The sequence below is a fragment of the Orycteropus afer genome, unplaced genomic scaffold (genome assembly GCF_000298275.1).
Source record: "Orycteropus afer afer isolate SDZICR_OR568_19922 unplaced genomic scaffold, OryAfe1.0 scaffold00255, whole genome shotgun sequence".
Lineage (NCBI taxonomy): Eukaryota > Metazoa > Chordata > Mammalia > Tubulidentata > Orycteropodidae > Orycteropus > Orycteropus afer.
In genome coordinates, this window is record NW_006921842.1 from 670,747 (window position 1) to 687,358 (window position 16,612).

The 16,612-nt window shown below is 41.0% G+C and overlaps 1 protein-coding gene across 1 annotated transcript; it reads left to right on the forward strand.

The window, feature by feature from the left end:
* Window positions 1-333: 333 nt before the first annotated feature.
* Window positions 334-16,278, forward strand: NRSN1 (neurensin 1). The gene is made up of 2 exons (XM_007949806.1): window positions 334-522; window positions 15,880-16,278. The coding sequence occupies exons 1-2, from the start codon at window positions 334-336 to the stop codon at window positions 16,276-16,278; spliced, it is 588 nt and encodes a 195-aa protein (XP_007947997.1).
* The last annotated feature ends 334 nt before the right edge of the window (window positions 16,279-16,612 follow it).

The following is a 16,612-nucleotide window of genomic DNA, read 5'->3' on the forward strand; positions in this document are numbered from 1 at the left end:
AGTTCTACTCTGCATAAATGAGGGCTTCGTGAATTGGAATTGACTCCATAGGTAACTGGTTTGAGTTTGGTCCCAGTTTTATGCTGTTTGTGTCTTGTTTCACTTATAGAGAACCAGTACTCGTTGTTGACTATTTGACAATACTTTTGCATTAGACAGAAAAGAAGAGGTTATAAGAAAGACAAGCCCTTAAAAGTGCCTTTTAAGAAAAGAGTATTGTTCGGATAGATTTACATCACTCAGCCCAGTTATCTCCTTTAATATGTCCTTTGATCCTGAGGGTAGATTTCATCCCACTTATCTCTGTGAACATTATCTTTGCAGCTGGGAAGGATGAGTTCCTGCAGCAACATCTGTGGGTCCAAGCAGGCACAGGCCACTACCGAGGGTGGGTACCAGCACTACGGTGTCCGATCCTACCTACACCAGTTTTATGAGGACTGTACCACCTCCATCTGGGAGTATGAGGATGATTTCCAGATCCAGAGATCACCTAACAGGTGGAGCTCGGTATTCTGGAAGGTAAGTGAAGAGCATGTGTGTTTAACTTAGGAAGTGGAAAAAATATTGGACATAGGAAGTGTTGTAGCTAGAGAGAACTGAGAGGTTTGGTACTTTGTGTGTGTACATTGTTGTTGTTGTTTGCCATAGAGTCGGCCCCAACTCATAGCAACCCCTACTTGGGTTTCCGAGGCAGTATCACTACAGAAGTAGGAATGCCCAACCTTCCTTCCAAGGAGTGGCTGGTGGGTTTGAACCGCCAGCCTTCTGGTTAGCAGTCAAGTGCCTTAGCCACTATGCTACTAGAGCTCCCATGTGTACATTACTCCCGGTAATGTTAAATGTACTATTCTGCCCTTAGGATAGAGAATATAAACCTTGGGCCAAAGAAAGTGTCCAAACACAGTACAATTGTTGATTAGCAGGTTAAACATAAATGAGCATAATCACCATCATTAATTATTATTATTGCTACTGTTATTAATATGCCACTAAATTCACTAGCTGTGAAGCCATCCATAGACAAAACATTATATGCTGTCAGCCTCCCATTCTGGCTCAGTAAGTATCATTTGACAAATTGTAACAGTTATTAAAAGGAATAATTGGCTTTTTTAGGAGAGTTAATAACATGCTTGGATGCTACCCAAAAGGTTGTAGTTTGAGTGCACCCAGAGGCTCCTGGGAAGAAAAGCCTGGAGATCTACTTCTGAAAAATTAACCATTGAAAACCCTGTGGAGAACAGTTCTACTTTGACACCCATGGAGTCGCCATGAGTCAGGGTCGACTTCACGGTAACTGGTTGGTTAATTAGACATAGTGTGGTGATCAAGACCCCAGTTCTGCCTCTACTAGATATATGATTGTAAGAAATTTTATGTCTCTGATCCTCATCTTCCTCAACTATAAAATGGAGGGGCCTGATGACTCAAGTTATTTAATCAATCAACATACAATTAGAAGTTTCTAAGTGCTGGAGATTAAACGGTAAATAGGACAGTTCAGACCTTCATGGAGCTTACAATCTGTCATAGTTAACAAACATAAACAAATAAGCCACATAATGAAGTGTCAAATAATAACTAGGACCATGAAGACAAATAAGGAGCCCTAGTGGAGCAATGGTTAAACTTCGACTACTAACTGAAAGGTTGGTGGTTCAAACCCACCCAGCAGCTGTGCAGGAGAAAGACCTGGTAATCTGCTCATGTAAATGATTACAGCCTGGAAAACCAGATGGGGGTAGTTCCACTTTGTTACATGAGGCCACTGTGAGTCAAAATTGACTCAATGGCATGCAAAAACCATGTGAAAACAAATAAAACCAAGACAAGGGAATGGAGAACAGTGGAGAGCTGATATTTAGATATGTTGATTACAGAAAGTTTCTCAGAGGAGTTGATCTTTAGCAAATTCCAGAAAGTGTTGAGGAAACAGACTACACAATTATCTAGCTGAAAACAATAAGCCCAAAAGCTCTGAAATGAGGACAAGGTTGGTGTGTTTGAAACATAACAAGAAGTCCAGTATAATTCAAGTGGAATGAGAGGGGGTAAAGGGACAGGTGATGAATTCAGAAAAATATGAGGGCACAGATGATGTAGAGCCTTGTAAACCATAGTGAGGGCTCTTGCTTTTGCCATGAGAGGAGTAAGAAACCATCTGAAGATTTTAAGGAGAGGAGTGACATTGCCCAACTAGTATTTTAAGATCATTCTGGCTCCTATATGGTTAACAGATTATAGACTCACAAGGATAGAAGTAACTAGATCAGTTATGAGGCTATTAAAGCACCCAGTCCACAAATGGTAGTGGCTTAGATTAGGGTGCTGATAGTGAAAATGTTAACAAGTGGTCAAATTTAGCATCAAGGTTGAAGCAGAAGCATATCTATGGAAAATGGCACCTGTGGCAAGCACTGAAATTGTACCTCTTTCTGAGCATCTGGCATCCATTTTAAATATTCAGCATCATTGTGCACATTGGACAATTTACCCAAAAATCAAAACTCTGCCTTAGGAGGTCAGTTATTCATTTTAATGGGAGAAAGGCAATTTTTTTAAAAGAATAGGCTCTCCCAGGTCCTGCCTTGCAACCCCCTCACCCCACCTTGACCTGGCTCGGGCCTTGGATAACTTTTCCTTCCAGTTTGTTGGAAACTTGAGCCCATCATTGCAGCCCCTCTAAAGCATAACATAAAGATTATGTTAGATTAAGATAAAATAGTTCTTAATGTCTAGAACCTGTTTAGGGAGAAAGAGGGCATTCAATGTGCAGGTAGGTGGATGGGAGGTCTGGACAGAGGCAGTGGGAGCCGCCAGCACCCAGGGGAGTGAGGGTGGCATGTGGGGATGCAGAGGCTTTGGGAGGGCAGTTGTGGACCTGGCTGGAAAGGAGGGTGGGTAGAAGGGGCAGGCAGTGGGAAAAGAAAGCCCTAAAGTCAAGAAAGGGCTCTCAAAAGGGAAATATTAGTTTTAGTTTGTGGAATGATTTCTCACATCTGATTATGGCAACTGTGATGGTTGTGGCAACTGCTCAGTGATACCAACCTTCAAGTGGCACCCAGTGCATGTGCTATACCTGTCATACCCTAGATATGGCCCTAGATTGAAAGCTCAGCTGTCAGACATGTGAAGAATTGTGTATGGAAGATTGAGTTCTGAGGTGCAATAAAACTATAAATCTTGGTAATAAATAAAATGTTAGGTAATATGGTTGTTAACCATATTCCATATTCCAGAACACCTGATTGTGCTCATGAGGAACCTGTACATAGACCAAGAGGCTGTCCTTGGAACAGAACAAGGGAATACTGAATGGTTTTAAGTAAGGAAGGACAAGTATCAGGTTTGTATCCTTTCAGCATACTTAACCAATATGCTGAGCAAATAATCCAAGAAGCTGGACTATATGAAGAGGAACAGCCCATCAGTATTGGAAGAAGACTCATTAACAACCTGTGACATGCAGATGGCACAACCTTACTTGCTGAAAGTGAAGATGACTTGAAGCACTTACTGCTGAAGAACATTACATCAGCATAAAAAAAGCAAAAATTCTTACAACTGGATCAGTAAGTAACACCATGATAAATGAAGAAAAAATGAAGTTGTCAAAGATTTCATTTTACTTGGATCCACAATCAACACTCATAGAAGCAGCAGCCAATAAATCAGATGCTGTATTGCACTAGGCAAATCTGCTGCAAAAAGACCTCTTTAAATAGTGTTGAAGAGCAAAGATGTCACTTTGAAGACTAAAGTGCACCTATCCTAAGCCATGGTATTTTCAATCACCTCATAGGCATGTGAAAGTTGTACACTGAATAAGGAAGATCAAAGAAGAAATGATACCTTTGTCTTAGGGTGTTGGTGAAGAATACTGAAAATGCCATGGACTGCCAGAAGAACAAACAAATCTATCTTCAAAGAAGTGCAGCTGGCATGTTTCTTAAAAGTGAGAATGGTCAAATGGTCAGACTTCGTCTCACCTACTTTGGTCATGTGGTCAGAAGGGACCATTTCCTGGAGGAGGACATCATGCCTGGTAAAGAGGAGGGTCAGCAAAAAATGGGAAGACTGTCAATAAGATGGACTGAAAGAGAGGCTGTAATGATGGGCTCAAGCATAGCAAGGATTATGAGGATGGCACAGGACTGGGCAGTGTTTCATTCTGTTGCACAAAAGATAACTATGAGTTGGAATCAACTCTGTGGTGTCTAACAGTAACAACAACAATGGTTGTTAACATGGATTATGCAAGACTTCAAATTAATTCCAAATCTAATCAGTGTGGCAGAGTATCTTAGAATTGATCAAATCAGTATCATTGCCTTGTAGAAATCTCATCTCAGATGCCTCTTTGCTGCCATTAACCAATGAAATGCAAAGCCAAGTTTGGCACATATTGTATTTACTCAGATTAGTGGGTGGTTGCTTCCCTATGTGTCAATAAAACAAATATTTGTCTGGCATGTATCTATTGTGCCAAGAGCCTAAAATGATGCTGATATACAGAATATCATGTGTGTTCATGTGGATAAAAATCACTGATGGTTAAATAATTTGTGAAGCCATAAACCCATCAAATGATACCTGATTAGGATTTAAAATCCATCACCCATCTGTCAGTTTGCCATTCTATCATGGCTTGCATGTTGCTATGATGCTGGAAACTGTGCCATCAGTACTCCTGGGAAGGAAGGTTGGGCAATCTACTTCTGTAGTGATACTGCCTCGGAAACCCAAGGAAGGGTCACTATGAGTCAGGTCCAACTTGACGGCACATAACAACAACAACACAACATTTCAAATACTAGCAGGATCACCCATGGTGGACAGGTTTCAGTGGAGCTTCCAGAATAAGACTTTCTAAAAAGAAAGGCCTGGTGATCTACTTCCATTCATTTAGCCAATGAATCATAATAGATATTATAACAGGGTTATGGATGACAACAGACATAATCTGATATAGTGCTGAAATCTGAACCATCTGTCTTTGAGGCACTCAAAATACAAAGTGGCTGAAACAATGGACTAGAGTATATCAAGATGATGCAGGACCAGGCAGTGTTTTGTTCTGTTGAACATTGGGTTGCCATGAGTTGAACCTGACCCAATAGCAACTAACAACAAGAATAACAGTATTTAAAACAAAGAACTCACAATGAATGATTAGCCCCAGAATTTAGATTTCAATATATTCTCCCTTCTATTTTATACAAACAATATCTAAAAATATATAATTTTTGTTATGCTAAGCTTACTTCAGAGAAGAAAAAAAGACAAAAAAAAATGTGTGTGTAGGAAAAAATGCTTAGCCTCAAGGGGATTATATTCCAGAAAAATCCAAAGCTTGGATTCATAATCTAATCATTAAACACTAGACTGGGGATTGAGAAATGTAGTCAACTGAATATCGCAGTCTTAGAGACCACACCTCTACCAAGAGAATGCACTAACTCTCTTGGATCTCCTATTGAGGAATATGAGAGAATTCATTCCAGTGAATTTATGAAGTACTCTGTAACAATACAGAAAAAGATAGTCGTCATGAACATATTTGTATCATTATTCTTTTTCAAGTTTTTCCTTCCATTTCAAACTGTATCTGTAAGTAGTTCAACTTGCTGGATTCTCTTTCTCTCCTCTTTCTCCATTATATCACCAAGGACAAGTTGGTCTCTCACTCGAGGCTATACTCAGAGGTTTAATGGCAGAAAGACCTTGTTCTGGTTACCTAGTGCCTCCCTGACAAGAATATACCACAAATAGGATGGCTTGAACAAACAGGAGTTTATTTTCTTAGAGTTTGGGAGGCTAGAAGTTCGAGTGCCAGGCTCTAGGGGCTGGGTGAAAGCCTCTCATCCTTGGCCTTCAGCTCTGCCTCTAGCTCCAGGCCCACTGAAGCTAGAGGCATCTCTTCACTCAGGCAGCTACTGGCTCTGAGGCTAACAAGCCCAAGGTCAACAGATAAAATGGCAGTCCTGATGTTACCAAATCACATGGCAGGCCATTGATTCAAGTCTATTGAAAGTCCCAAGGTTGGCAGAGCATGGCAGGCTGCTGAACAACGACATGGCTACATGAAGGGTTCAAGCCTGCCATCAACTAGAGACCATTCCCAAAGCTGTTTCTTATATATGGGAAGCAGACCACATACCCAAAGCAGCTACTTAGCTGCTCCAATAGATTCCATCATGGAGTTCATTACCAATCTCACCACGGGGAATACTACATTCAGCTGCCCAGCCACTCAACCAGGCCCAGCCAAGTTGACACACAAACTTAACCACCACAGACCTGGTGGTCTATAAAGACTACGGTATAGAAAATCACATAGGGAAGTTCTACTCTGTCACATTGGGTCACTATGAGTTGGAATCAACTTGATGGCACCTAACTACAACATGTGCTATAGTTACAGGGTAGTAAAGTAGAAAAGTGAATGTGAGATTCTGCTACACAGGTGAAGTGGTGCTGTGGGGATTCTGTGAGATAAGGCACATGGAAGGACCTAGATCACAGCCTGACATCAGTTGTTGGTTTCTGAAGCTCAATGTCCCTACAAGCAGGTCAGGAAGGAGTGTAGGGACAGATGAAGTGAAATCTGGCACCACTGCTGGAAGGTGACACCACTTAGAGCTCAGGCCCTGCTGGGAAGAGGTGAGCAGGAAGCCTCAGTGCTGGCAAAGGAGAAAAAGTCACTCTTCATTTTGGATGCACTTCCTCTGAATTACCTCTAACCCAGATGGCTCCTTTCACATTAGCTCCATCCAGCCTTTTCCCCATACACATACACTGTTCTCCCCTGTCACACTTGCTCTCACTTACAGCAGTCATTACCGCCTCTTCTCTGCCAGAACAGCTGTGTTCTACTGCTGCCAGCTCTGCCTATTGGTGCCACTGCATTTTCAAACTTCATCAGCCCAGTGGAATGCAGCCCAGAGGATGCTGGTCAAAATAAACACAGCCTCTGGCCTATAACCCCTTCCAATGCCATTTCTAGAATCCAAGTTCTTTTCCCTATCTAATCCTTCCTTCCACCAGAGACTGGTTTTCACACATCCTCTCCACAACCAAGAGAGTCTTCAAGTGTCATATCATAAGATTGTACTTGCAGCTCTCTTTGGCATTTGTCACAGCCTAGAGAGGCCCTTCTCTTTCGCCATTGGTTTGGCCTTACCCACCCACAGCCCCAGACTGCTCTGTTATACTTAGGGGAGAACATGCTCAGAGAAATATTGCAACTCTTCCGTGAAGGCCTAAACCAGCTGCTTTGCTCTTAGGCCCTTTAAACACTTCTATGTTGCAAGGTATTCACTCTCTCAGATAGAGCACCCCTTTCTCTTAGACCTAGCACCACATTAACTTAGAACTGTGTCCAGAGACAGTTTGTGCCCAGATACTGCATGATGTCACTCTCAAATGATTATTCCCTCCAATACTCTACCAGGACTAAACTGATATATTCCACACCTCCACTGTACTCTCTGAGAAACAGCCTACTCTCAATCCCATTATAGTTCCTTCAATCCTACCATTCCAAGCTCTCCCTGACATGTCTTAAGCAGGTCAAAATCCCTCTATGGGCATAAACTATCCCTTTAGGAAATCTTCTTAGAATTGCATTGATGGAACCTTCAGAATCCTTGGGGTTAGCTATAGATACGTCATTGTCCTGCTCACAGACAACAGGACTCTTTCTAATGCTCTGATATAAATAGGAAAGGGGGTGAGGCTCAGTGAGACCAGACACTTCACAGTTCTTGAAGTGAGCAGGAGTTGTGCCATCTGCAAGGCTTGATTTGCCTTTTAGCTTCTGAGTGACATTCCAAGAGTGGATTTTAATCTATAAAGTGCTGTTCAGCTGAAGGCAGATTGCTCTGAGAATCAATCCACTGGCTCTGTATTGAGCTGGCTGGTGATTTTAAGTTAGTCAGTCAAGAATATTTATTGAGCGTGAGGCTGGAATGAAAGCTGTGGTTTAGACAAGACAGAAATAGAAGCCCAAGAGTGTTGGTCTCCATTGCTCTTAAGAATCTCAGAAACTAAGAAGGACATGTTTTTGCTGGCCTTGATGTTTGAGAATCAGTGCCAGTTTTTGAGGAGGGAGGTAATTTTGTGGCCATGTCACCATGAATATTAGTCTGAGCATTCAAAGTTTTCAGGATGTGAGTCATTTTTTAGAAGCTATAAATAATGGTTATTCTTTGAAAGTGAATTTATGTGCCACCATTTTTAGAAAAATGTAGAAAACAAGATGTTATTTTTATTTACAAACTAATTTTTCCTGTGGCACTTATATCTTGAATGAAAGAGTTTCTATGTTCTTTCAGAAGGCATCCTATTGACTTTTGTTTTTGTTGTTTTCCAGTTTCTTTACAATATTCTCTAAGGGAAATTAGTCCATACCTGATGACTAACACTCTGCTGAAATTCAATTGAAAAAATAATAGAAGTCACTACACAGGATAGCAATTGGTGAAGTTTTACGTGTAGAGTGAAAAGCAAGCAAGAAGGGCTCTTAAAGTCACACAGAACTGGGTTGAAACACAGTTGTATTACCTACTAACTATGGGACCATGAACCCATAGCTCTTTGATCCTTTAAGCCTCAGTTTTTGCAAGTGAGATGGAAAGAAATATATTTACCCTTTATCAGATATTTGTGAGGATTAAGTGAAAACCACATGGAAAGAATCTAGCACTATGCCTAGGTCACAATAGAGGTTCCATACATATTAGTTCTTTTCTCCCTTTTGTCAGGGTGGTGGATTTATGAATACACTTGCCTTTTATTATTCAAACCTTTTTATCATTATGTGTAATATGTTTTATAAATATACTTTAAATGTTCAACATTAAATAGCTGTATTGGCTGTTCCTTATTCCAAGTGTGGAACAATTGTTGTAATTCTGTTGCCAGTATGGGATGTCAATTTTATGAGATATATTTCCAAACAATAATGTTAACTACTTACTACTATTTACTACTTAGCCAGGCATAGGGCTAAGTTCTTCCATGCATGGTCTCATTTAGTTCTCTCAAAAGCTCTATGAGGAAGGTCCTAATATCATTTGTCACTTTGTAGACAAAGAAATTAATAATGAGATAATTTAAGTGATTTCCATTATATCATGTAAGTTATAGGTAGCAATGCTGGGTTTCAAGCCTGAACTATAACTCCAAACTTTGTGACCTTAAACCACAGTTGTATATTACTTTCCATTTCCAGTGTGTTACATTTTATTAGAACTTTACCTTATGCCATTTAACCTCCATCTCAGTGGTGTCACTAGAATTGGTGTCACCAAGTATAGTAACTTATGGCATCACCCCTCCACCCAATGGACTTCCTCTTGCAACAGACCATTATAGAATCTTACTAATGTTTATTATCAATTTAAATCATAGAATATTATGTGATAAAATAATTGCAAATTGCTTAGATGTAATATTTCTTAAATTATATAAATACTAACAACAACATTATTTTGTAAAATCTTTCCACATTAAATTATATTATTAGTTACATTATTAACTGAACAGAAGCCTTTTTTTAATTTTTCTCCTTCTTTTCCCTTAATTACTACTTTGTATTTGAGATAGGTTCACAAATACTAATTACCACAATATTATAGCTAGAACCTGCCACTCATTTGTCAGTTTGTTGTGCTGCAGTGGCTTGTATATCATTGCTGATGTCAGATGGATCCTAGCTGAAAGCGAAGAATATCAGAAAGATGTTTACCTGTGTTTTATTGACTATGCAAAAGCGTTCAACTGTATGGTTCATAACAAATTATGGATAACATTGAAAAGAATGGACATTTCAGAACACTTGTGCTCATGAGGAACCCGTACATAGACAAGGAGGCTGTCATTCGAACAGAGTATGAGGATACTGCATGGTTTAAAATCAGGAAAAGTGCGCATTAAGGTTGTATCCTTTCACTATACTTGTTCAATCTGTATGCTGAGCAAATAATCTGAGAAACTGGACTACACGAAGAAGAACACAGCATCAGGATTAGAAGAAGACTCATTAACAACCTGTGATACACAGATGATACAACCTTGCATGTTGAAAGTAAAGAGGACTTGAAGCACTTACTGATGAAGATCAAACAAGACAGCCATCAGTATGGATTGCACCTTAACATAAATAACACAAAAATCCTCACCACTGGATCACTAAGCAACATCATGGTAAATAAAGAGAAGATTGAAGTTGTCAAAGATTTCATTTTACTTGAATCCACAATCAACACTCATGGAAGCAACAGTCAGGAAATCAGACATCGCATTGTTTTTGTTGTTACGTGCCATGCCATCTAGTCGGACCTGACTCATAGCGACCCCTCCTTGGGTTTCCGAGGCAGTTTCTCTATGGAAGTAGATTGCCCAACCTTCCTTCTGAAGAGTGGCTGGTGGGTTTGAACCGCCAGCCTTCTGGTCAGCAGTCAAGTGCCTCAGGCACTACACTACCAGAGCTCCCAGACATTGCATTACACTGGGCAAATCTGCTGCAAAAAAGCTCTTTAACGTGTTGAAGAACAAAGATGTCACTTTGAAGACTAAAGTGTGCCTAACTCAAACAATGGTATTTTCAGTTGCCTCATATGCATTGAAAGCTGGACAATGAATAAGGAAGACTGAAGACCTTTAATTGTGGTATTGGCAAAGAATATGGAAAATTCCATGAACTGCCAGAAAAAAAGAACAAATCTATCCGGGAAGAAGTGCAGCCAGAATGCTCTTTAGAAGCAAGAATGGCCAGAGTTCATCTCATCTATTTTGGTCATGTTGTCAGAAGGGACCATTCCCTGGGGAAGGATATCATGCTTGGTAAAGTGGAGGGTCAGTGAAAAGGGGAAGACTCTCAATGAGATAGATAGACACAGTGGCTGCAAAGATGGGCTCAAGCATAACAAGGATTGTGAGGATGGCACAGGAGAGGGCAGTGTTCCATTCTGTTGTACATAAGGTCACTGTGAGTCAGAATAGACTCAATGGCACCTAACAACAACTATAGCTAAGACACCAGAAAATTTGATGAAATCAACATACATAAAAACACACCAATAGCAATGGAAAACAGCACGTGCTTCTAGTGTGTTGATATGAAACCACATGATTTGAAGCATCATTTGCAGTTAGGTAATAATGACAGCTGTGATCAGAATGCATAACAAGATTCAAAAAATAAATTACCATAGACTTTTAGCCTTATAGGTACGTTGATACATGTAAGCTGTTTGTTATGGATTGAATTGTGTCCCAAAAGCATGTATGTCAACTTCACTGGACCATGATTCACACTATTATGTAATTACCCTCCATTTTGTGATTCAATGGAATTATTCTATATTGTAAATCCTCATCTCCATGATGTTAATGAGGCAGGAGAGAGGAAGTTACGTTAATAAGGCAAGATGCAATCTATAGGATTGAATCATATCTTGATTCAATCTCTTTTGAGATATAAAAGGGACAAAACAAGGAAGCAGAGATCAGAGGGACCTACTAACACCAAGGAAAAGGAGCAAGGAGTAGAGCATGTCATTTGGACCCAAGGTCCCTGTGCTAAGAAGCTCCTAGACCCAGGGGGAGATTGATGCCAAGACACAGGGATGCTGGGCCCATAAATTTTGAAAGGAGGCAATGTCCTTCCCCCAGAGCTGACAAAAGGAAAGCCTTGCCCTACAGCCAATGCTCTGAATTTGGACTTCTAGCCTCTTAAACTGTGAAAGAATAAATTTGTTGTTAAAGCCATCCATTTATGGTATTTCTGTTATACCACCACTAGATAACTAAGACAGAATTTGGTACCAGAAGACTGGGGTGCTGCTTTAGCAGATATATAAAGCAATTTTGGAATTGGGTAATGGGTAGAAGCGCTAAGAGTTTTTTGTGTGTATGTATGTGTGTGTGTGTGTGTGTGTGTGATTTCGGTGAAAGTTCAAAGACCAAAAAAAAACAAAAGCAAACAAACTCACTGCCGTCAAGTTGGATCCAACTCACAGTAACCCCTCCTTGGGTTTCCAAGGCAGCATCACTACGATAGTAGATTGGCCCATCTTCCTGAGGAATTGGATGGGGCAATCCACTTCCATAGTGATATTGCCTCAAAACCCAAGGAGTGGTCACTGTGAGTCGGATCCAACTCAACGGCAGAGAGCACATTCATTTTCCATATACCAGTTCACATACATTGTTTCATGACATTGACTGCAATTTCCCACAATGCAACAGCTCCCTTCCCACTTCCTCTCCATAGTCACCTCTTCCCTGTGTCCTTCCATCCTATGCACTCCTACTCCCTGTGCATACACAGATCGTCTATTCTCCCGTGATTGATCTCTCCAAGGAGTGTGTCTACCTAATGTAAATGTTCAGCTCACAAGCCTGTCTATTGTTTGGCTGGAAGCCACAGAAGTGAGTTCAATTCCAGACATGAATGGCAGCTAGGGGTCATAGTCTCAGAAGTTCCACGAGGCTCTATTAGATAGCAAACCTGGTCCTTCTTTTTTTTTTTTTTTTTTTATATTTTGTGTTTTTTCCACATTGTGTTCTCCCACTCTATTCAGGATCTCCTACATAGATCTCCCTCTGAGTGGTTGACAGTGGTAGCCAGGCACCATCTAGTTCTTCTGATCTCATAGTCCTATAGGCTGAAGATCGCATGATGTACCAGTCCCTTGGACTAATTGTTTCCATGCATCTTTGGTTTTCTTCATTCTTCTTTGCTCTGGGCAAGCAAAGACCTATCGTTGCATCTAGATGGCTGCTTGTAAGCTTTTAAGATCCCAGTCGCTACTTGCCAGAGTAAGATGTGGAAGAATGTTTTTGTGTAGGATGTTATGCCAATTGAACTTGATGTCCCCTGCAACTACTCAGTCCCTCAGGTAGTTGGCTGTGTTGGCTGTTGGCTGTAGAAGTGACTACAACCTTATCCCTTGTCAGCTCCACTATATACCTGGGAAGCTAGAAGAGCTTTAAGATTCCTATTAGTAAAATATAGATTGCCTTGAAAAGACTGTTGGTGGAATTATGGACATCAAAGGCAATTATTATGAAAGCTTAGATGTAAGTGAGGAGTGCTATAACACCACAGATGGTGCAGACAGTGAGAAGCAGAGGCAGAGAAACAGCAGCACCAGAACCAGGAGACTGGTACAAGACAGCACAGGAGCCAACCCACAAAGGAAAAGAGGTTAGTACCTCTGGGTAGAAGCTTCCTCATGGAGTGGAATGACACTGGGCATCAGTAGAGCTAAGGAGCTTTGTAACTCTTGCCCAAGTAGAGGCTGGCCTCTTTAAAAGACTGAAGAACCAAGAAGCAGAAATTGAAGAGATAAGGAAAACGGGTTGCAGAGCTGCCTCAGCCTCAAAGGATTTCACAGTTTCACAGAAAAAGCATTTTGTCCCAAGAGTTTGCATTTGGACTTGACTTAAGACTTTTGGGATATGATGGAGTGAATGTGTTTTTTACGTATGGCAAGGACATGAATTTTGAGAGGCCAAAGGGTAGAATGTTATTGATTGAATTGTGTCCCCCCAAAACATGTATCAAATTGGCTGGGCCATGATTCTCAGTATTATGTAAATATCCTCCATTTTGTGATTTGATGTAATTATTCTATGTGTTGTAAATCCTAACCTCTATTATGTTAATGAGGCAGGATTAGAAGCAGTTATGTTAATGAGGTAGTATACAATCTACAGGAGTAAGTTGTATCTTGCATCCATCTCTTCTGAGATATAAAAGGAATAAAACAAACAAGCAGAGATAAGAGGGATCTACTAACACCAAGAAAGAAGAGTTAGGAGTAGAGCATGTCCTTTGGACCCAGGGTCCCTGTGCTGAGTATCTTCTAGACCCAGGGGAAGATTGATGCCAAGAAAATGAAGATCTCCTGGGGACACTGGGACCACAGTTGTTGAGGCAAGGACTTTCTCCCAGAGCCAACAGAGAGAGAATGCCTTCCTGCAGAACTCTGAATTTGGACTTCTAGCCTCCTAAGCTGCAAGAGAATAAACTTCTGTTTGTTAAAGTCACCCACTTATAGTATTTTTGTTATCACAGCACTAAATAACTACAACAGTGGGCTTTAAAAATTGTTATTATAACTAATTAAGGAATATTTTTATGAAAAATAATACATTTCTGCTGAAACACTGCACAAAAATTTTATAGGCAGTCATTTTGGTATCACCCCCTCTGACAGTGTACCACAATACAGTCCATATTCCCTATACTTCCCTAGTGATGTCATGGCTCCATCTGCTACTATTGACAATTTGAAGCATCTGTACAAGTACAACCCAAATAGCTGTATGTTAGAGGAGTGAGAACACTGGCCTGGGGGTCAGATCCGGAGTGTCTAGCCATGAAGCTGCAACTTGCTTTGTCCATCAATGGACAAATGGCCTACTCCATGAGGCTACATTTCCTTAATGGTAAACTACCAACGATGACTCCTTCCCTGTTTATGTGGTAAAGGAAAATGAGTAGTTCTAAAGACTATCAATGTTCTGTAGCCAAAATCACCAAAAACACATCTATACTTGGGTTGATTATCTGTTGCAGTGAGGAAGAACAGTACTATAGGTGACAATAGATTTCAGTAAGAGGGTGTGAGGAAAGACATAGGATGGAGGCTTTGGTTGGGTGATTTGGGGGATAGTTTAAGGAAGCAGAAGTTCACTTTGGGTTAGGTGCTACTGGGAATCAGGGACAATTCTATGATTGGACATCTCAGAACCGCCAGCCTTCTGGTTAGCAGTCAAATGCCTTAGGTACTATGCCACCAGAGCTTCCGAATCTTAAATAGGAAGGGCACACTAGAGCAAGACTAAAGCTATAATCCCTCCACCTGTCTGTTAGTTTCTCATACAGTAGCAGCTTGCATATTGCTATGATGCTGGAAGCTACTCCATCAGTATTTCAAATACCAGCAGGATCACCCTTGATGAACGTGTTTCACTAGAGCTTCCATACTATGACAAACTATAAAGACTTAATGATCTACTTCCAAAAATTAGCCAATGAATGCCGTTGACCACAACAGGAATGTGCCCAATGTATTGCTGGGAGATGATCCCTCTAGGTTGGAAGTCACTCAGAATACACAGTGGCCACAACAATGGACTCAAGCATATTAGTGATCATGAAGATGGTACAGGACCAGGCAGTGTTTCATTCTTCTATACGTGTGTCACCATAGGTCAGGGATGACTCAATGGCAACCTATGACAACAACAAAGCTATAGTTAGTAAAGACACAGCAGTCACTCATATTAATTAGGAGAGGGAGGTGTTTGGTATTTTGTGATTTGTACCATGACTTTGTTTTTGTCTGCACTTCGACAAAACTACAAAGTGGTCTTGTTTTATCTCACTCCATCATGGTCACAGAGTGACTTGTTTGGTATTGATGTTCTGGGAGACTGTTTAGGTCCAAAAGGAGAACCCCAGGGGCTGGCTATGAGTGCCAGGATGGTTTCTACCAACACTGAAGCCTAGTGATCAGAGTCAGGCCAGTTCATGGGTATCAGCACTGTTTTGCTCCTTCTCCAGATGACACGGAACAATGTAAGCAAGAGAGTGGTTTTGCCAACTTTAAAACATTGTACAAATAGAAAACAAAAATGGAAAATCAAGATTCAATGCTGCTGTTTCTGATTGGCATCAAAATCAGGAAGGCCTTCCTTTTACCTTTTCTAACTAGAAAATAAACTAAATTTTCCCTGAGAATTTGAAGTGACAAGGAGTATCCACTTCTCTTGGAAAACAAGTCTTGCTCTTAAGGGCTCAGAGAAAAGCTGATGCACCTTGCTAATTCTATTTTTCTTCTCTTGGTCTTTCATCAGGTCGGACTCATCTTGGGCACAGTCTTTGTAATTCTTGGATTGACTGTTCTGGCAGTGGGCTTCCTGGTGCCACCCAAAATTGAAGCCTTTGGCGAAGCTGGTTTTGTGGTGGTCGACACACATGCTGTCCAATTTAACGGTGCCCTTGACACCTGCAAGCTGGCAGGTGCAATACTCTTCTGCATTGGAGGCACATCCATGGCGGGGTGCCTGCTCATGTCGGTGTTTGCCAAAAACTACTCCAAAGAAGAAAAATTCCTCCAGCAAAAGTTTAAAGAGCGAATAGCAGACATCAAAGCCCACACCCAGCCCATTACAAAAGCTCCGGGCCCAGGGGAAACTAAGATTCCAGTCACTTTGACTAGGGTTCAAAATGTCCAGCCTATATCGGCAACCTGAACCAGTTTTCACTCCACTCTTCCCCACAGTAATTTATGCACATGATTAAGCAGGAGAAGACCAGTTTTGAGACGATGAGGATTTGGCATTCACTTGCTCCCATGCCGTGTTCTGCTGTGGGCAGCACAGCAAACGAGTTTAGCCTCATTCAGTCAGTTCAGGGCCTTTGGTGAAGGTGAAGGTTGATATCATGTGTCTATCTGTGCACAGACATCCAACTGTTTCAGACAGATGCTCCTGTGTGCCCATCAGGAACCCCTCTGGAATATCCCTCCCACTTATCGTGACTTTGTGTCATTTTCTGTGTTATTTGAAAATGCTCAACAGTTTAGAC